The sequence below is a fragment of the Epinephelus lanceolatus genome, chromosome 10, assembly GCF_041903045.1.
Source record: "Epinephelus lanceolatus isolate andai-2023 chromosome 10, ASM4190304v1, whole genome shotgun sequence".
NCBI lineage: Eukaryota > Metazoa > Chordata > Actinopteri > Perciformes > Serranidae > Epinephelus > Epinephelus lanceolatus.
This window is the reverse complement of record NC_135743.1, coordinates 10,946,693-10,968,151: the sequence shown is the minus strand read 5'-3', so window position 1 is coordinate 10,968,151 and position 21,459 is coordinate 10,946,693. Positions and strand designations below refer to the sequence as shown.

At 39.3% G+C, this 21,459-nt stretch overlaps 1 protein-coding gene across 11 annotated transcripts in view; it reads left to right on the top strand.

Moving 5' to 3' along the window:
- LOC117265274 (uncharacterized) overlaps positions 1 to 21,459 on the top strand; it is a 67,967-nt gene that overhangs the window by 37,282 nt on the left and 9,226 nt on the right. For 2 of the 11 annotated variants that reach the window (XR_013492170.1, XM_078171467.1), the window contains exons 10-21: positions 3,544 to 3,817; positions 4,131 to 4,174; positions 5,922 to 6,210; positions 7,019 to 7,066; positions 7,389 to 7,432; positions 7,599 to 7,887; positions 11,484 to 11,524; positions 12,473 to 12,758; positions 13,146 to 13,189; positions 14,284 to 14,560; positions 15,256 to 15,284; positions 18,038 to 18,332. The exons of 6 other annotated variants lie outside the window; for them this stretch is intronic. Coding sequence is in view for 4 of the 5 variants with exons in the window: in XM_078171467.1 (XP_078027593.1) it covers positions 3,544 to 3,817; positions 4,131 to 4,174; positions 5,922 to 6,210; positions 7,019 to 7,066; positions 7,389 to 7,432; positions 7,599 to 7,887; positions 11,484 to 11,524; positions 12,473 to 12,758; positions 13,146 to 13,189; positions 14,284 to 14,560; positions 15,256 to 15,284; positions 18,038 to 18,332 (1,960 nt within the window). In the remaining variant the exon portion in view is untranslated. The remainder of the gene's footprint in view (positions 1 to 3,543; positions 3,818 to 4,130; positions 4,175 to 5,921; positions 6,211 to 7,018; positions 7,067 to 7,388; positions 7,433 to 7,598; positions 7,888 to 11,483; positions 11,525 to 12,472; positions 12,759 to 13,145; positions 13,190 to 14,283; positions 14,561 to 15,255; positions 15,285 to 18,037; positions 18,333 to 21,459) is intronic. 3 more of the 11 variants (XM_078171468.1, XM_078171480.1, XM_078171471.1) reach the window with 3 other exon arrangements.

The window sequence follows — 21,459 nt, the reverse complement described above, 5'->3', positions numbered from 1 at the left end:
TTGTTGTTAGCCTCACTGGAGCTGCTAGCCCACTGTGGAACTTCGGCGCATCCCCGCTCCAGGTAGACAGCGGGGGAACTGCCCATTGGTCCGACAGCCCATTGGTTCGACATCCCATTGTTCCGACCATATTAAACCCATTGTTCCGAAGTCCGTTCCGAAATCATCATGATGCCCTGTGGTTAAGGTCTGGTTAGGTTTAGGCACAAAAACCACTTGGTTAGCTGCTGTGGAACTTCGGCGCGTCCCTGCTCCTGTTGTCGGATTTCATGGGAACACCAAGGATGGTAATGTTATAAAAATTATGATCACAAGATGTAAACATGCCATTGTGTTGTGCAAGTGCTGGAGGTTCCTGTTTAATGCTATAGCAACTGCAAGATCAGCAGGTGGTTAAGAGCAAAAGGAAGTCTATCATAACATATATAAGAGGAAATGAGAGAAACAGAGGGTCAGAGACAGGACAAGGACAAGGTCACCCGGAGGACAGTGAGACAAGACGTCACACCAACTGACAACCATTGTTATCAATGAAGTATGTACTTGATAGATTAGGGGAACTGAAACCTCCTGTATTCAACGCCCAGATATATGCATGCTTTTTTTCAAATCTTTCTCATTGTCTTTCTAAACTAGACCATGGCTTTAAGGTTCATAATAAAACGTTACGAAAGCAGATGTCTTGGGTTACAAACAACAGGAGGTGATATCATTAATTCACGGGAGGAATCGATAAGGGAATCGATAAAGAATCGGATCGATAAGCAGAATAAATAATGGCATTGATATCAATAAAATCCTATCAATTCCCATCCCTACTGAGTTTTTACACACACACACACACACACACACACACACATACACACACACACACACACACACACACACACAGACACACCCATGTTAGGCTACTGTACTTGAGGTATTTCTACTTTACTTGAGTATTTCCAAGTTATTCTACTAAATTATTTTACTTCACTGTATTTTGAAAGCCAATGTTTTACCTTTTACCTCACTACAACCCTGTACAGATTAATTTGCTCAGTAAATCAAACTATATCTGGGACCCATAATATACCTGCTATTGTTCATGTGTGAGAAATGTACTTTTTATACAAAACTTTAGTATTAGTCTATTTTTTTGTTTTTTGCTCGTGGACACAGCACCATTAAAACACAAAGATAGTGAACAAGAGTGACTCTGGGGTTGGCCTTCACTTTCAGTGGTGATACTGTTTCAAAGAGTAACTGACAATTCCTGCGTATTATACCTTTAACTGAGCCTTATATTGTTGTATATCTGTTGTTATTTCTGTTCTATTTATTTTGTCTTGCATTCTTGGTGCTCTGATCTAGAGCTGCAACAATTAATCAGTTAATTGATTAGTTGTCATCCATTAAATTAGTTGCCAACTAATGTGATTATTGATTAACTGGTTTTGAGTATTTTTCTAAAGGAAAAAGCTTCTTAAATGTGAAATGGAAACTGAGTATCTTTGAGTTCTGGACGAAACAAGACATTTGAGGACTTCATCTTGGACATTTTCACCATTTTGTGACATTTTATAGACCAAACAACTAATGAATTAATAGTGAAAATAATTGACAGATGAATCAACAATGAAAATGATAATTAGTTGCAGCCCTACTCTGATCATTAAAGAGAGACACCATGTTATTTATCATTGAGATGTATATGAAACAGGTATGCATATTGTCTACGAACAATACTGCACATTGTTCTGAAGTCTTTATCTTATCTAAAGTTTTTAGATGTATTTTTTTTTTTTTACAGCTCCTTGATCCTCAACAACAGCATTTGATAAAAATACAATGGCAGAAGGTAGGTGTGTTATGTGCACAGTCTTCTCACTGAGTCCATCACAACATATCAGTCATTTTAGTCATTTATTTATTTTATTTTTTTATAATATTTTAATATAATGTAATTGTTTTTACATTTTATTTTTAAAAATGTAAAAATAGGAACATATCTTTTAAGTTTGTGTATATGGAAATAACAAATACATGTACATGTAAAACCAATCAACTCAGTAGTGTGAGATTTTCACATTACGATAACCAGAGAATATTGCGGTTTCACGGTATCATGGTATTAAAGAATTTGTCTTGTTATCAGTCAGAGTGACTCTTAATGGAATAAAAACAGAAGGGTTCTGGTTGGTTAAACAAAGGTTTTATTACTATAATTGAAACTTGAAACCATTGTGTTAATGGAAGAATGTGTAAAAAGTCTCTCCTTAGAACATAACTAAAATAAAGGGGAGATTCAACATCCATTTGAATTTTATTTTATATTGTAGATAAGCAAATGTACACAGTTTGACAACCGTCAGCTTATATATGACTTTATACCTTGAAAGCAGTATATCGCTGCAACCCTGATCAACACTATTGAAAAATCTATTAGTTCCACCACATTCGCATTTTGTTCTGTACACACGACATCTAATGCATGTCTGTCCGTCCTGGAAGAGGGATCCCTCCAGTTGCTCTTCCTGAGGTTTCTACCATTTTTTCCCCCGTTAAAAGTTTTTTTTGGGGGGAGGGATATTTCACTATCTGCTGTGATGGTCCAAGGACAGAGGGATGTCATATGTTGTAAAGCCCTCTGAGGCAAATCATGTTTTATGACGCTGGACTTTAGATATAAAATCGAAATTTAATTTAAGTTATTGTTTGTACGGCCCTTTGAGGCATGCCTACATTGGGCTGTAATAAACTTTGACTCGATGTATTGACTTGACATATTATTATGTCACTGTTAAAAAGGTTTAAGTGTCACTTTAGGATTAAATCATTTGGATCATAAATGTTTATTAAGCCTGATGTTAAAGTTAATAGGTCTTTTTCTACTTCTTTTCTCCTCAGAGAAACAGCAGCCTTCACTGATCCAGAGGGTGAGTAATGTCACATCACTCTGACTTTACACAGTGCAGCTTTTATTCTGTAGATGAAGACTAAAAATCATCCTCACCTCAAAAATTATTATCGATGATACAAGCGAGGTGAGGTTACAATGAGGTCTTCAGCATGAATACTATTTACCAATAATGTTGATAATTTGTGTTAGATTTACCTTTAGTGGAACATATATGTAGCACACACTTCTTGATTTGTTTTTCTAACTTTGACAGGGAAAGAAATTGGCAAAAGTCAAAAAAATTATTATACTTTACTATATGAGAAGAAAAGATGGTTGGTTAAACTCTGCAGCTCTGTTTTAAAATCAAGAGACTCATTGCAGTTTTTATAGATCAGTGTTTGAAAGAGTTTAACACAGGCAATGAAATAAAATACAATGAACCTGTTTATGTTGATGTTAATGATGCACAAGCAATTAAAAAAATAAAAAACAAAACTGGTCTTTGATCATTACTTTGTGTGATATAACCGATGTACTCTGACCACATCCTTATTTATAAAACAGGACGCTGATGAGATGTGAACAGAAATTATTTTAATCATCCCAGCTGACAAATTGCACTTTTACCCCATGAACGTTTCCTCTGAATTTACCAGGTGGAGGCGATGACGTCTGTCATAGAGCTGCTTTTGGAAACACTGGCTGGTTTGAGGGACGGGGAGCTCAGGGAGTTCAAAAAGGTCCTGAGTCAGACTGACCTCTCAGGCATGCCATTCATACTGCTGGAGATAGAAGACATGCAGGCCACAGTGTTTTTAATGGTGCAGATTGATGGCCAACAGTCTGTGGAGATAACACACGAGGTTTTAAAGAGGATGAAGAGGACTGATCTGGTGCAGATTTTGTCAGACAGCAGCTCAGGAACCAAAAGTAAGACAATAAAGACAAAAACATTTTAAAATTATAAAACTGGTCCCTAACATGTGTCTCCTAAGTTTATAAGCTGTTTTCTTCTCTTCACATTATAAATAATAAGGTTTATACTGTAGAGAAGAGACACATCATCTGGTGTTTTATGTCTAATGTGAAGTATGGAAACGTATTTCAGGAAAGGGGGCAAAATGTCTCAAAAATAATCTGAAAGTTCAAGTGTAATTTTGTGTTGACCTTTTTGTAATTATTCTTTTCTACAAAGCAGTATTGTCTGATGATCAGTGTTTTTACTTCCTTTCTGTCTCCTCAGAAAAACACTCAGTGGATGAACACCTGTCTGCACTGATCCACAAAGTGAGCAATGTCATATCTGTGTGACTATGCAGAGTACAGCTTTTATTAAATAAGAGACAGGTTTAAATTCATATCAACATTAATGATGATAAATTAAACCAAAGTCATGATTTGAATTAAATACAATGAATTCATCAACAAAATCTAATGTTCACATCAGGGGGTTTGTATGACCATTCAAATAAACACAAGAAGTTTGTGCTCTAAAAAAAAAAAAAAAAAAAAAAAAAGGATCAGCACTCAGTGAATAACCTCCTAAGCCCTACGATAAGCTATTATGGCAAGGCTTAACTATACAGACCAGTGAGCAGTGATAACTAACATGTCTTTGGGGTCATGGGGTGGGAACCTCCTTTCACCGGTGTTTCGTCTAGTTGGTCCCACGACACCTCCAGGAGGCTAGACAGTGATCTCTGGCGTCCCAGAGACACTCCCCTAATGCCAGGTCTCACTGCTCCCCACACTAACCGAACAACCTCCTTTACCTTACCTATACTACCACAGAGGAGGTAGACCCAGGGAAGGAAGCCTTGTTAGGCTATCACACTCCCCCGCCGGGTTAGGCTGTACAGTCTACCTCCCCAAGACGAGCCCTCACAACAATGACACCTCCAGGAGGCTAGACAGTGATCTCAGCCCAAACAGCACTGCCACCTTCAACCAAACCCAGGCTCGGTTTATGCGAGCTCCAGGCAGAAGCAATGCTGATACTACCTTTACTAGCACATTCACCATACTCTATTTCACACGCTACATAACATAACTACAATGTAAGCTAAAGTTAAAGGAGATAAATGAACTCACAGGATCAGCAAACACACTCACTTTGCAGCATGGTCTCAAACAAAATGGATTCAAATAGGCCACTCCCACACTTAAATAACCTTCCTCTTCCTGGATTTCCTCCTTACTTACACATGGCTTTCTCAGCCCAAACAGCACTGCCATCTTCAACCAAACCCAGGCTCCATACATGCGAGCTCCAGGCAGAAGCAATGCTGATACTAGCTTTCTTGTCACATTCACCATACTCTATTTCACACACTACATAGCATAACTACAATATAAGCTAAAGTTAAAGGAGCTAACTGGACTTACAGGATCAGCAAGCACACTCACCTTGCCGCATGGCCTCAAACAAAATGGATTCCAATAGGCCACTCCCACACTTAAATACTTCCTCTTCCTGGATTTCTCCTGACAGGAAGTGGATCTCTCCACCTGATCTCAAGGAGTTATGTGCCCTGCTTAGTAGTTCCCCCTGCTGGCCCCCAGCTGACATTATTTCTTCTGTAATAGATAAACTGGCTGCATTTAATTGCTTCATCTGACATTTCCCTCACTGTCTTCCTCAAACTCTGTCCCCGCACTCCGAGTTCCCCCAGGAGTGAGACAGTTGATCTTGCTATGAATCCCCTACACCCCATTTCCACTGGACAAATCCTAGTCTTCCATCCTCGCTGCTCAGCTTCTGCTCCTAAGTCTGCATATCTAAGCTTTTTTCTTTCATAGGCTTCTTCCACTGAGTCTTCCCAAGGAACTGTCAGCTCAATGAAATAAACTATCTGTTGACTCACTGACCACAACTAAAGTCTAGTTGGAGGGACTAGTCTACAGTGGCCTAGATGATCTTGTAGAAAACATTAGAATATTCAAATGACTAAAATAATAATGACATCAATAAGGTGCAATAAGATAAATTTAATAAACATATTTTCACTATGAACATAAACTTGTAATTTTCCAGGTGGCAACAATGAGGGTGTTTAAAGAGCTGCTTTTGGAAACACTCCGTGATTTGAGTAACGTGGAGCTCAAGAAATTCAAGTGTTTGCTGCAGATCATGCTCTTCCAGAGGAGCCTTGAACTCATCTCATGGAGAGAACTGCATTGGATTCACTCTGTAAACCGACTGGTGGATGTGATGTTGGAGAGATGCAGTCAACAGTCTGTGGAGGTGACCAAGGAGGTTTTGATGGACATGAACAGGACTGATCTGGTGCAGAGGCTGTCAGAGACCAGCTCAGGACACAAAGGTAAGATAAAGAAGACAACTGTAACTTTATATGTAATAACAAATAAATATGTATTGTTACAAAATCAGCAGTTTATAGTTAAAGCAATGCAGTAAAAACATGTAGGCCTGCCATGACCCCAGAACAACCAAAGAGCTGAAACAACACTTCTCAAACACAGTCTCAACTACAAACTGAATATCAGCTTCACAGAGTTAGGTGTCTGTTATTTTAATAATATGGGAATATGCTTCTCACTCTGTGAAATTAAGTGACTCATTTAACAAACTAAATTTACTTGGATTTTGCCTTTAAAGGAAAGATGTTCTGAGAAATGAATAATAATGAATCTGTTGATTTTGGTCCTTTTTTATAAATGTTGTGTTTTCAAAAGTTTTTCTTTGAAAACATTCTCTGTGATTGGGCCACATGATCTTTGATCCATTACATTTGTGTATGTTGAACTCATTATCAGTCTTGTATTGTATTTAGCCTGATAGGAATCGGACAAATGTTGTCTCCATGATTTCACATTAATTCGTTGAGTTGTCTCTGTGTAAAGCTTTGATTTGACTTATGCTACACTCCACTGTGGAGACAGACAGGCAATCTGTGTCAAACACATTATTACAGTGTTTTCTCATTGATTCCCTCTGTCATCTCTGTAACCATGGCTTTCTCCTGCCTTCAGTCCACACACCTGAAACTGAAATATTAAAGGCTTTTTGTTCTCAGGAGGACTGAGTATTCCACTCAGGACAAGAACACATAAAGGCTTCACACAGTGTCTTTATTATTATGATTACAGTTGTCATTAAATGTGTTGCAGCTGCAGGATCATCGGCTGAAGCTTTTGGTGTGAGTACCATGGAAGGAGGTATGTGTCCTATAAAAAAAAAACGAATTAAATATAAAAAAAATATATATTTCTCACAATCTAAAAATAATGTTTCCTCTAAGCACTGCATTTATTTTAATTTACATTTCAGAGTATGAATCTTTAACAGAGTTTAATAGCAAAGAAGACGTCAGGTGAAACCGTCATTGATTTTTATGATGTTACTGTTAAGGTTGATTTTTTTGTTCATTTAACCAGTTCTAATATAAATCCTTGATAATAGAATTATAACAGTCTGACAGTGTCTGATATAAATTATAATGTTAAATCAATCATTCATTCATATTTCCTTTGTCCTCAGAGAAACACTGTGTGGATGAACATTGTCCTGCATTGATCCAGAAGGTGAGTAATGACACTTCTGTCTGACATTATGTGATAAGTTCCACATTTCTAAAACACAGGCATTGATGAGATGTGAACAGAATCTGTAATCATCCTCAGTAGTAGGATGATCATCAGCTGACAAATTGCACTTTTACCTCATGAACATTTCCTTTGAATTTACCAGGTGGAGCAGATGACATCTGTCATAGAGCTGCTTTTGGAAACACTGGCTGGTTTGAGTGACGGGGAGCTCAGGGAGTTCAAAGAGGCCCTTCTGAGTCAGACTGACCTCTACAGACACCTTTTAGACATGCCATTCATTCTGCTGGAGATAGAAGACCGGCAGGCCACAGTGTTTTTAATGGTGCTAACTGACGGCCAACAGTCTTTGGAGACGACTCAGGAGGTTTTAAAGAAGATGAAGAGGACTGATCTGGTGCAGAGGTTGTCACACAGCAGCAAACGACCCAAAAGTAAGAAAATGAAGAAAAAATGGTCCTTAACCTGTGTGTCTATAAACCATGTTTTATTCTCTTTAAAGCCCAACTTGCAGGTTGGAGACCATGGTGAATAAATGTGTAGGAAAATGATGTAGAAACTCGATTAAAACAAAAAACAAAAACACATACACACTACAGTGACTTTTGGGTCGTTTTTGTGAGAGAATTTTGCTTCCGCATCTAAAAACCCACTAACCGGATGTGACGTAGCGTAAGGGAGTCCGGCTGAGTTTGATCGAGTGTATCATTAATAAACATGGATCCCAGTACTAGTTTTGAGACTGAAGAGGTTGAAAATGTACATTCATATGCATACGATGGCCCACAGGCTTATAATTATGAGCCTGCTAGGCGTCCAAGAGACCAGGAACAGATCAGGGTTAGGAGAAATAACGGCCACAGGAGAGAAATAGAGCTGTGGTGTGAGGAGAACCAGTGGAGAACTGGGCAGGTGTCTTGGTGAGCGACCAGCGTTAGCTAACGACAGCTAACGATGTCTAACGCTGTGCTTACATCAAAACATTAAGTTTGCCATCATGTATTAGGTTATGACAAAGCTACCAATAGTTCTGCCAGTATTAGATAACTAATGCTACTTACCCATAACAGAAACTAATGCGCAAATATCAGCTTGTATCAGACGTATCTTGCTATGCGTGTTATAACTCCGCATTACGGTGTAGGGGAGAGTGGGGTGATTTGTGCCAGTGGGAGAGTTGTGCCAGCCCGTGTTTCTCAAAAAATATAGAAGAAATTGGTCATGTGACCTCATATTTTTGAGGAGGCATCTATTTTACTCAGCCTGTGGAGAAAAGAGGCACATGGCACAAGAGGTAAGCAGATTTAAGTCCAAAAAACTGTTTTTTGCCTTTCAAAGTGAATTTTTTATGATCATGGTTTATTGATTGTTGTGTCTAAACAATTATAGATAAGTTTGAAAACATTACATACATGAGTTAGTACTTTAGTAAGCTACAATATGAGGCTATACTGTTAGCATGATGTTAGCTCTAAACTGCTGGATGATACAAGTTTGCTAAAATGGTGGGGGTGGGGTGATTTGTGCCAAAAGGCCTGGGTTAAGTTGTGCCAGTGGCAAATTATGTGACATTTTTGATTTTAGACCAAAAGCCATAATGCCACGCCTTGACAAAAGGAAGACAGACAGGGGTTCAACCCCTCTTATGGAGTTGGACAGAGTAGTGAGTGAGAGAGGTGCAACAGGGGAAGGTCTGGAAATAGGCCTTGTTGAAGAAGGCACACGCACACACACACACACACACACACACACACACACACACACACACACACACTCTACTGGCCAGGAGTTGACATTTATGACCTGGAGCCTTCATTTTTAATTTCATTTTGTTCTTAACATTTTAAATAGGCCTTGTTGAAGAATATTGCACCATTGACAAGTGGCATGTTGTGTTGTAGCTGGTCCTGAGAATTGCAGTTGATTTTGTTCAGGTTTAACTTAATTTTATCCTGAAAATGATAAATATTATGTAGACATGTTATCTACTGCTAAAACTGGCCTTTGATGTTATTAAAAAAAGCTTTAATAAGTAATTTGGTATTGAATTTGTCTTGCTTTGATACAGCATTACAGTATATGACATGAAAATGTTCTGTTTTACTTCAATAATCAATGGTGCAATTTACCCCCACGTATTTTCTCCAAAGGCACAACTCACCCCGCATTGGGGGCAAATTGTGCCACGAGACCACTTTTTTTTGGAAAGCCATATTTTTTAAACAGTTTATTTAAGATCCAAAGTGGTTGTTGCCAGGGATGCCCCACATCGTGAAATATATGTAGATATTTTAGTTGGAGGCATTACTGCCATGCCCTCTCTTTAAAGTCACCTCAAGTAAAAACTGGCACATCTCACCCCACTCTCCCCTATTGATGTCCGCAGGGGAGAGAGGGAGAAAGAGAGATACGAAGATTTCCTCATAATTGTTTGTATGATGGGTGCTTGTGTGGGAACTGCCAGCCCATGTCCTCAGCTGTGGCGAGTATGTGCTACAGGGAGGTGGATGCCTTCTGGGCTCTGGTGGAGAATCTGACCCCCAGACCAGACATAACATGCCTCACACTACCCATCAACCCTCACGCCGCCCGCTCCCGTCTCGAACACGGAGGCCTCCCTCTCCGCGGATACTACGTCACGAGAGGGAGACTCGAGCCCCGGGGGTATGTGCGAGGGCGGGCTCCGCGGAGAGGGGGTCCATGTCATTGGTCCGACAGCCCATTGGTTCGACATCCCATTAGTCCGACTGTCCGCGGTGCTGAACGGCTCGCGGCGGGCGTATGGTGCGCCGCGACCGGCTCTGGGTCAGCTGGGAAAGGCTTGAGGCGGAGCAGGCTCACGGCTTATGTGTTTGTCACTTTCTTTTTCATTTTAACCCACACCATGATCTTTCCCTGACCCTAACCAAGTGGTTTTTGTGCCTAAACCTAACCAGACCTTAACCACAGGGCATCATGATGATTTCGGAACGGACTTCGGAACAGTGGGTTTAATATGGTCGGAACAATGGGCTGTCGAACCAATGGGTGAGGCAGGCCTCCGTGTTTGAGACGGGAGCGGGCGGCGGGAGGCTCGTGGCCCCGCACATATATGGAAAGCCGAAAGTGCCATATATCGCCACTATTTAAACGCTACCTGTCTTCTACCTGTCTCCGCTTTTTACAGCCTTTCGGCTTTCCATACACATACCCCCGAGGCTCGGGTCTCTCTCTCCGCGCCTCGGGGGTATGTGCGAGGGCGGGCGGGCTCCGCCAGGAACATAATCCTCCTGTCCAAAATGAGCGCTGCACACAACCGCGTTTTGGTCACAGATGAAGCCGTGAAATCGCGCCTCTTCACCTGCATAAAACGCACTCAGGCACGAAAACTAACTCCACTCCTTTTTCTGTCCGGAAAACGGTGGACTCGACGTCCTGACAGACTCGAGTTTGTGCAACCTGCACAAACACAATAATTCGGCATAATCACAAATGGTGAAATGCACTGTTAACAACCGAAAAAATACTAACTCACAAGTTTACTACCGCTCAGACTCACTACCACCTACTACTGCGCACTAGACAGAGGCAGGGTCAAGGACGCAGAGTCCCTCTCGTGACATAGTATCAGGCGATGTTGAAAAAAAAGCGTTTTTAGAAGAGGAGCTAAAAAGAGCCATTTTTTCCTCTGAATTTGTGCCCTTATGTCGTGTAAACCATAATAAATTCTGAATTAACTTCTCATATGGTAATTTTCAGACAATGTTATGTATATATTTTTTAAAAAATTTAACCTGCAAGTTGCACTTTAAATTATTAATAATAAGATTCATGATGTAGAGAAAATAAGAATCACTATTTTATAATATATATTTTATGACCAATGTGAAATATGAAAAATATTTTGGGAGAGGAAGCAAAAATGACTGTTGAGCTGATTTAAGTGTAATTTTGCCTTTTTGAAATTTTTACAAAGCAGAATGGCCTGAAAACAAATTTACTGTCAGATGTTTGATCAGTCACTGATGACTTTTACCACTTTTCTCCTCAGAGCAACACTCAGATGAACACCGACCTGCACTGATCCAGAAAGTGAGTAATGTCACATCTGTCTGACTTCATACAAAACAGCTTTCATTAAAAAGATGCAGGGTTAAAAATGATCATCATCTTGAACATTTTGAATAATGATACAATCAGAAGTCATGATTCACTTATTTATTTTTCACAGAACTGAAGCTGCGTTCAAGTCGAGCTCTTTAGCAGTGATTTAATCCAACAATAATAATATGATATTTTTACCACTGAGAATGAGATGAGGAAATGTCAGCATGAACATTTTTCATGATTTTTTTCATCAACAGTGAAGAGAACTTGATCCACCAGAAACATCTATTTATTGTACTTTAAACCTTTTTTTCAGAAGCATTAAACACAATATAAAACATAAAATAATGAAAATAATCTTTTGAGCCACTGTGACTCATTTCAGTTTTTGTGAAAAGTGCTGCAGCCTGTAACACAAAAGAAAAACAATTAACCAGTTCATAAGAATTAAAAGGAAGAAGGGAAAGGGAATCATCTTTTGATTTGTAGTTTGGTTCCTCAAAAAAAGCAAAATATACTAAAACACAAATGTGCACAAATATACCAATCTATAAAAAACAGCTGAATCAAATGAACTAAATCCTTGTATATTGTATATATTTCTATATTTGATGTATTTTTGTATATTTTTGTATATTGTATATTTCAGTATATTCCACTTCTTGCCTACATTTTGAGTACTCATGTCAATTCTGGTACATTGAGAGCAAGTCTGCCTGAGTCAAATTCCTTGTATGTACACACGTACTTGGCGACTAAAACTGATTCTGATTCTGATAATACAACAGCATTAGCCACCAAATGGATCAATACCTTATGTGATCTGCCAGTAACACTCATATCTCCATTAACACTGATGTGGTGCAAAGAAACACATTTGTAATTGTCCCAGTGGATTAAATAGATGTCCTATAAATGTATTGATTATTTCAGGTAGCAACAATGGCAGCTGTTAAACAGCTGCTTTTGGAAACTCTGAATGATTTGAGTGACGAGGAGCTCGAGAAATTTAAGTGGTCCCTGGAGTGGACTGTCTCCCAGAAGAACCTTCCAGACTTCTCACCAGAGTTGAGTTACACCACAAACAGAGAGGAAATAGTGAATGTGATGTTGCAGACCTACAGCCAACAGTCTGTGCAGTTAACCAGGGAGGTTGTAAAGAAAATGAACAGGACTGATCTGATGCAGAGGTTGTCAAAGCCCAGCTCAGAACTCAAAGGTAAGACAAAAACTGTCACATAATCTCAGGTGTCTCATAAATGTCTAATAAATGCATTTTATGATTCATAATTTAAAAAAGGTAGATCTGCTTGTGTACAAACTCTACCATCACCAATGTGAATAAAAATGCAGCAGGGATCAATAAATCATCAATTGAATCATAATTAAATCAATAACAGTCACACAGAATGTTTTAAGTTTAATGAGTTTAGTAATTGTTGCAGGACTTTTGTGTTGGATTGCTTTAGACTGTCAAAGTGTTTATGATATTGTGAATTTGTTATATCTACTTTTGAGGTAACTGAGCCTTTTTAACGTTGATTATACTTTCTATGTTAGATTAGAGTTTAATCTCTGAGTCATTTTAAATGTCTTTTCTCTGCAGAGAAACACTCAGTGGATGAACATCAACCTGCAGTGTTGGAGAGAGTGAGTCTGACTTTACACATCACAGCTTTCATTCAGTAGATGCAGGCTGAAAACCATCCTCATCCTGAACATCATAAATGATGATGCAAATCAAACCAAAGGTTTTAAATTGGATGGTTCTCACTGTGTTGAAGGGTAACTTCTGTGTTTTCTGACCTGGACCCTATTTTCCCTTTAAGTGACTAATGGGAACAACAATTTTAGAAAGTGGTCCAGTATTAAGCGAGACCGCTGCAGCCAACAGCGGCAAAACCAGCTGCAATGTAATGAACACCGTCGATTTACATCCACTATAAGTTCTTGTTTTTGCCACTGACAGGCTCCGATTGTTATTATAAGTGTCTGACAACAGAAACAAAATAACTCTCACAAAAACCATCTTGGTTTGTCTCTCCACTGTTCCAAAAATCACAGACTCTGGTTTGATTATAATAAACGCTTAATTCATCCAGTTAGATGCAAAAATATCAACCAGCAGCCTCCGGGGCTGAGAAATGAAGCCAACAGAAATAAACATGTTTACAGCCTGACACAAAAAAAAACAGTTTTGGTGTCTGTAGCTAATAACAACATTCATGACAACTGTGCTTAAAGTTACACATATTTAACGATGGAGTGGATTGAGTGACAGGCTATCTGCAATGTGTTGCTGTAGTCTGTAAGTTATATCCATCCTTCACTTTTCCACAGCCCCACCTTCTCGTCCAAATATGGTCACTTCTGACTCTATAAAAACAATATGGCAACGCCTGAGATGCTGAACTCAAGACTTCAAAACAGCAGTCTACAAACCAGTGGGTGATGTCATAGTAGCTATGTCCATTACCTTATTATCATCTTTTGCTTTGATGCTGTTAAAGAAATGAATAGACATAAAACACTTTGTGTTTGTAAAGAAAAAGAGGGAAACATTATCAATAAAATATTTAATACCAACTGTATCATTGTCTTGAGTGATCATACAGAAAAAAATATGAATCTTATAAGATCCATGTCTTAAAATACTGACACTGATGAAATGCAAAAAAATAGATGTTTAATTATGCCAGTTCAGAAATGACACATTTGCTTAACGTATCCTTTGAATTTTTCAGGCAGCTGTGAAACAGATTCTTTTGGAAACACTGAGGGATTTGAGTTATGAGGAGCTTGAGAAAATCAAGTGGTTGCTGCGGTTCACACAGTTCCAGAAGGGCCTTCCACACATCTCATTGAGCCGACTACAGCGGGCAGGCAGTGCAGACACACTGGTGAATCTGATGGTCCAGACTTGTGGCCAGCAGTCTGTGGAGGTGACCAAGGAGGTTTTCATGGACATGAACAGGACTGATCTGGTCAACAAGTTGTCAGTCATCAGCTCAAGAATCAAAGGTCAGAGAAAGAAGACAAAACTGCCACATTACACAATCATATGTTTCTCATAAATGTTTAATAAATAGATTTTAGATTTCATAGTGAAGCTGCATTCAAACTTCATTCAATCAATAAGAAATCTGAAAAATTAGAGAGCAGACAGCGACGCAACACCACATTTATTACTTGGACTGCAGCTTTGATTTTCATGATGTCACTACTGAGTAGATTTTAGTGTCAGTTTTGCAGCAGTGAATTCTTTGTGTTCAATTTTCTTGAAAGTAAATTAACCTTATTAAAGAGAAGCAAAATATAAGTTACAGATTACAGTATAATACAGAACATCAAGGCCAAATACTATGACCTCAAAAGTGACCACTTGAATCAACACCTCTGACACACTGAATATCTTAATTTGACAGCTTTGTAAATTATATATTTTGACACATTTCAAACATTATAATCTTTATAAATGTCGTGTTTGTTGCAGGACTTTTGTATCGCAGTCCTTTAGATTTAATGGGTGTTAATGATAAGGTGTCCAGCCTCTCTCATTCTGTTTTTATGATGTCAGATCCAAGCCCATTTTAGTGTTATTTTACGATGAATCCTCCATATGGTATTTTATTCAAAAGCAACTAAATCTGACTAAAGTTGTTTATAGACTGATTTTTAATCTGTAAAGAGTCATTTCCTGTTTTCTTTCTCCTCAGAGAAACATCTATGTGAACTGCTCCAGAAAGTGAGTAATGTCACATCAGACACATTTTACAGAACACAGCTTTCATTTAATTTTTACAGTTTGAAAATGATCCTCATCTTAACAGTAAAGAGGTGAAAAAAGGTTTTAAACCAGAAGAATCACATTGGTTGTAAAAGCAATGGGAACATGTGATCAGGTGGATCATTCCTGCTTTTGGTAGCACAGTGACAGAGAGAGTTAAGGCCCGAACATACTCGTGCGGAACGTACGCGGAACGGACTCCGCAGAGGTCTGCGCGGACTCAAAGCGGACATCCACAAGCCCTGTGTGCGCAAAGCTCAGATTTTACGACTGCGTGGACTCCGCTCCGCACACCAGTGACTGCTCGGCATGTATTTTTCACATTGCGGGGATTTTTCACAGACATTTTTACAGGAAACTACAACGCGGAAGTGCGCTCGACTATGGAAGCCCGAATGACTGCGGACGTTCCTCGCGGAGTCTGTTCCGCGTACGTTCCGCCCGAGTATGTTCGAACAGAGTCGTTAAAGCACAATTACTGATAACCTGTTTATAGCATTAAATGGATCACACTGGCCCTCATTTATCAATCTAATGTTCAAACCAGCACAAAACCAAACGCAGAAATCATCTAACAACAGGGTTCACATTTTAAAAACGTTTGTATCTGGCGTCGGTAGAGCAGTGGATAGTGCTGGCGCCCCATGTACAATAGCGATGCCTCGCCGCAGCGGTCACAGGTTCGACTCCGGCTTGCAGCCATTTGCTGCATGTCAACCCCTGCTCTCTCTCTCTCACCCCATTACACTCTGTCCTGTACATTAAAGGCTAAAAAAGCCTTAAAAAATAATCTTAAAAAAAAAAAGTAAAAACGTTTGTATCTCGACTATCACAGCATACAAATGATTGGGCGTTGATAAACGTGACTGCGGAAAACAATCGGCATTTGGGTGGGTGCCCACCTTGAAACTGAGCTGATTGTATAGACCCTCTGTGCTGTCAGGGACAAGATGTGTGTGAAGCATCTATGTTTCCACAGACATTGATGTTAACTGTAAGAGAAATTTGACTGGTGTGTTGAGGCATACAGCCGTGGGGTGGTAATTCTAGTTTTATCTTAGGTTTTTATAATAAATAATATAAACATGCTTTGGCTTGTCAGTGTTGACAAAAAAGAGCTTCAGATAAATTAGAGCCAGGCACCAGTGGTGTTCAGCCTTTGGTCAGTAACACAGAGCCAGGCGACTGTGAGCTGTGATAGAGAGACTGTGTCCATGTGGCAGCTATACATTTTGAAGTGATTAATATGTGGCTGCAAATTCAAATTTATTAATGGATAGCCCCTTGAGATGAGCCATCTCGTATTCTAGGGGGTCCAACACAAAACACACTGTACAATACAACACAGCAATCACACTCACAAGAGACAATCATAACATGCACTAGGCTCTCCAGTACCGACCCACCCACACAACATTTCCGTCAGCCCACAATACCCATGTGAAATGAGGGAAAAAACAAACACAAAAAAATAAAAGTAAAAAAAACAAACAAACCCAAAAACAAATCCAGAGCATTTGTTAGCAATAATGCAGCAACAGTCATAATAGTAATATTTGCAATAATAATAGCATGACAATTATATTAATATGCAATATACAATGATAATAAAAGTAGTAGACGTAACCTTAATTGATTGTTAATATGATAACGATACCTTCATAATATTGTCTAGCACCATGTTATATATACCATAGTATATGTACACACACATATATATATACCTACACACATACATATGCATAAATACATACATACATGTATACATACATACACATATATGTACACACATAAATACCTACAAACACACACATACATCCATATCATTATATAACTGCATATACACATAGAGTAATAATTGCAGTAATACTGATTATGTAAAAAGGGGCAAGGAGACAATACCATTAAAAGCAACTGCATGACGTTTTGAGAAAGTGAAATACTGAGTTCTTAAAGAAGCGGAATGAGTTGATTGTTCTTATGTTAATGGGCAGAGTGTTCCAGGCAGACGGAGCTTTAAATTTAAAGGCACGCCTGCCGGTTTCTTTACTAGTTTTAGGGACCAAAAAAAAAGGTTGCTGAATGTGTCAAAGAGGATATGAAGATGTATATGGTATTAGATGTTGTTTTAAGTAGGGAGGACAGTTGAAGTGAGTACATTTGAAAATGAATTGGAGCCAATGGTAGTATCTTCTTGCATTAAGGGGTAACCAGTTTAAAGATTCATACATAAAGCAGTGACGTGTTCGATATGGGCACCTTAAAATAAATCTGCAAAGACTGTTGTAAATAACATTGAGAGGTTGAAGACCTACTTAATATGCCTGTCAGAATATGGTCTAATTACAATTATCCAACTCAGCCAGATTTACTCTGCTGTACCATTAGTCCACACTGACACAACCTTGTGCACGAGTTGAGACGTGATGCGAGATTTGATCATAGCCTCCACTCACATCCACGCTGATCAATATGTTTTGCGTGGAAATGACTGTATGCCTAGTTTTCTCTCATACATTCATTTCATAAATGAGGGCCACTGTATTGTGATGAAGCTACAGAAATGAACACATGTGGAAGTTCTTTGTTTTTAGAGTCAATTTATCATTTTGCCTAATGTGGTTAATATTAGTTGTTACAAATAAATTAATGTATTATTACTACAGTGGAGATATGACAAAAATGTCCTCTAACTACTTTGTGTCCATCAGGAAGTCACCATGACACTACTAATGGAGAAGCTTTTGGAAACACTGGAAGATTTAAGTCAGGGGGAGCTCGGGGACTTCAAGTGTGTCCTACTGCACACTAGAATGAAGAAAGGCCTCCCTGAAATCTCCACACAGAGAATGGAGAGGGCAAGCAGAGTTGGCATGTTGAAGCTGATGGTGGAGATCGATGGCCAACAGTCTGTGGAGGTGACAAGGGAGGTTTTAATGGAGATGGAGATGAACAGGAGGATGATGGAGAGGTGGAGTTTTTTGCCCTTCAACTTGGGACTGAAAGGTAAGACGAAGAAGACAAAGACCACTGTGTTACACAATCTTATGTCTCATAATGTTTACTTGATTTTTTTACTTTTTATTTTTCGTGTGTGTGTGTGTGTGTGTGTGTATGAAGCACTTTGTAGCTGTGTTTTTAAAATGTTGTATAAGTAAAGCTTTATTTTCTTGTTCACTATTGAAGAATTCATAGTAAAACTGGGTTCAAACTTTATTCAATCAAAAATAAAAAAAAAATATATATATATATATATATAAAAAATTAGGGAGCAGACAGCAATTTAATATCACCACATTCATTACTTTTCATTACATTACTGAGGACGATCAGCCATAACTACCTCCCAGGGAAATTGATGCTTGGTGCTTACACTAATGCCTAATGCAGCAGCTGAAACTGTGCAATGTCACCTCAACAGTGGCACTCTGTACCTCTCCAACATGACCCTTTTTAAAAAAATACACACTCCAGCTGCCACTGAAATCAATCCACCTCGGCCACAGGCAGGAGAAGTTAGGTTCATGTTTGAGCTGAGAAATTCATCTGTGCAGAGTGGCAGGGCGATGAAGAAGTGACCCACATGGAGGAAGAGATGCACAGCAACAAGGGAGCTGGACAACTTGGGAGGCAGTCACCAACAGGGCTTCAACTTGAGACATTATGTTCAGGATCCCACAAGCAAGATTGAGCTCACTCATCAGCTCTACATACAGTAGCTTCCCAAGTCCCAGAAATGTGAATTGCCATCTTTGCGACGCCCAAAAACCAAGCTTGAAACATATTCACTCCACTGACCCAGGGCCAGTACAGCTGATGCTACGATCAGGTCCTGCAAAAGTTGGCAGAGGTCTGATAAGCACACAGACTAGAATTAAATAAGGCCAGCCCCTCAACATCACAACTACAAATCCATTTCATCAGTCAATGAGGTGGAACACAGAACATTACACAGAAAGAATGGTCCATCCTGTCAACTAGATGTGGATAAATCTTGAGGGTCGAGCTGGATGAACGGCCGAAATTCCCAAGATCACTACAAGTCCATATGGCCAGACGTGGTCCTCTGGTCTACCTCTCTCAGGACTCTCGTAATCATAGCCAACTACCTCTGGTCAGAGCTGTACACGGGACGGCACCCCCATTGGTAGACCAGGAACAACTCTCAGTGTGGTAGGCCCCCATGATGAAACACTGGAGCTAAAAACTGAGGGACCAAAACAGTAGGATAGGATAAAAGGTATAAAATGAACCAAATAAACAAAAAGGTATTTAGCTCATAAAATTAAGTTAATAGCTAGGTAAGAATGATCTAAAACAGAGACATAAATTGCATCAAAACTAAAACCTGTAACTAAAATAACAAAAGATAAAGATTAAATGAGATAAGAATGTAAAAAGAGGAAGGGTAAGAGCATTTTTTTTAAAAAACAAAACAAATAGATAAATCGCTTAAAAGCCTGATAAAAGGAATTTAAAATAGATAAATAAAGAGATCAGTTAAAAACCTGATTGAAAAGATGAGTCTTGAGCCTCTTTTTAAAAACATCAACAGTCTCTGCAGCCCTGATATTCTCCGGCAGGCTGTTCCATAAGTGAGGGCCATAATGGCTGAATGCAGCCTCCCCGTGTGTTTTAGTCCTAACTTGTGGTCAGAGGTGGGTAGTAACTAGTTACATTTACTCAGTTACATTTACTTGAGTAACTTTTTGGATAAATTGTACTTTTCAGAGTAGTTTTAATGCAAAATACTTTTTACTTTTACTTGAGTTATATTGTTTTAAAGCAACAATACTCTTACTTGAGTACAATATTTGGCTACTCTACCCACCTCTGAGTACATAATTACACACATATATATATATATATATATATATATATATATATATATATATATACAGTGGGTACGGAAAGTATTCAGACCCCTTTAAATTTTTCACTCTTTGTTTAATTGCAGCCATTTGCTAAAATCAAAAAAGTTCATTTTATTCCTCATGAATGTACACTCAGCACCCCATCTTGACAGAAAAAAACAGAAATGTAGAAATTTTTGCAAATTTATTAAAAAAGAAAAACTGAAATATCACATGGTCATAAGTATTCAGACCCTTTGCTGTGACACCCATATTTAACTCACATGCTGTCCATTTTTTCTGATCCTCCTTGAGATGGTTCTGCTCCTTCATTGGAGTCCAGCTGTGTTTAATTAAACTGATTGGACTTGATTAGGAAAGGCACACACCTGTCTATATAAGACCTTACAGCTCACAGTGCATGTCAGAGCAAATGAGAATCATGAGGTCGAAGGAACTGCCCAAGGAGCTCAGAGACAGAATTGTGGCAAGGCACAGATCTGGCCAAGGTTACAAAAGAATTTCTGCAGCACTCAAGGTTCCTAAGAGCACAGTGGCCTCCATAATCCTTAAATGGAAGAAGTTTGGGACGACCAGAACTCTTCCTAGACCTGGCCGTCCAGCCAAACTGAGCAATCGTGGGAGAAGAGCCTTGGTGAGAGAGGTAAAGAAGAACCCAAAGATCACTGTGGCTGAACTCCAGAGATGCAGTAGGGAGATGGGAGAAAGTTCCACAAAGTCAACTATCACCGCAGCCCTCCACCAGTCGGGGCTTTATGGCAGAGTGGCCCGACGGAAGCCTCTCCTCAGTGCAAGACATATGAAAGCCCGCATAGAGTTTGCCAAAAAACACATGAAGGACTCCCAGACTATGAGAAATAAGATTCTCTGGTCTGATGAGACCAAGACTGAACTTTTTGGCGTTAATTCTAAGCGGTATGTGTGGAGAAAACCAGGCACTGCTCATCACCTGCCCAATACAGTCCCAACAGTGAAACATGGTGGTGGCAGCATCATGCTATGGGGGTGTTTTTCAGCTGCAGGGACAGGACGACTGGTTGCAATTGAAGGAAAGATGAATGCGGCCAAGTACAGAGATATCCTGGAAGAAAACCTCTTCCAGAGTGCTCAGGACCTCAGACTGGGCCGAAGGTTCACCTTCCAACAAGACAATGACCCTAAGCACACAGCTAAAATGACAAAGGAGTGGCTTCGGAACAACTCTGTGACCATTCTTGACTGGCCCAGCCAGAGCCCTGACCTAAACCCAATTGAGCATC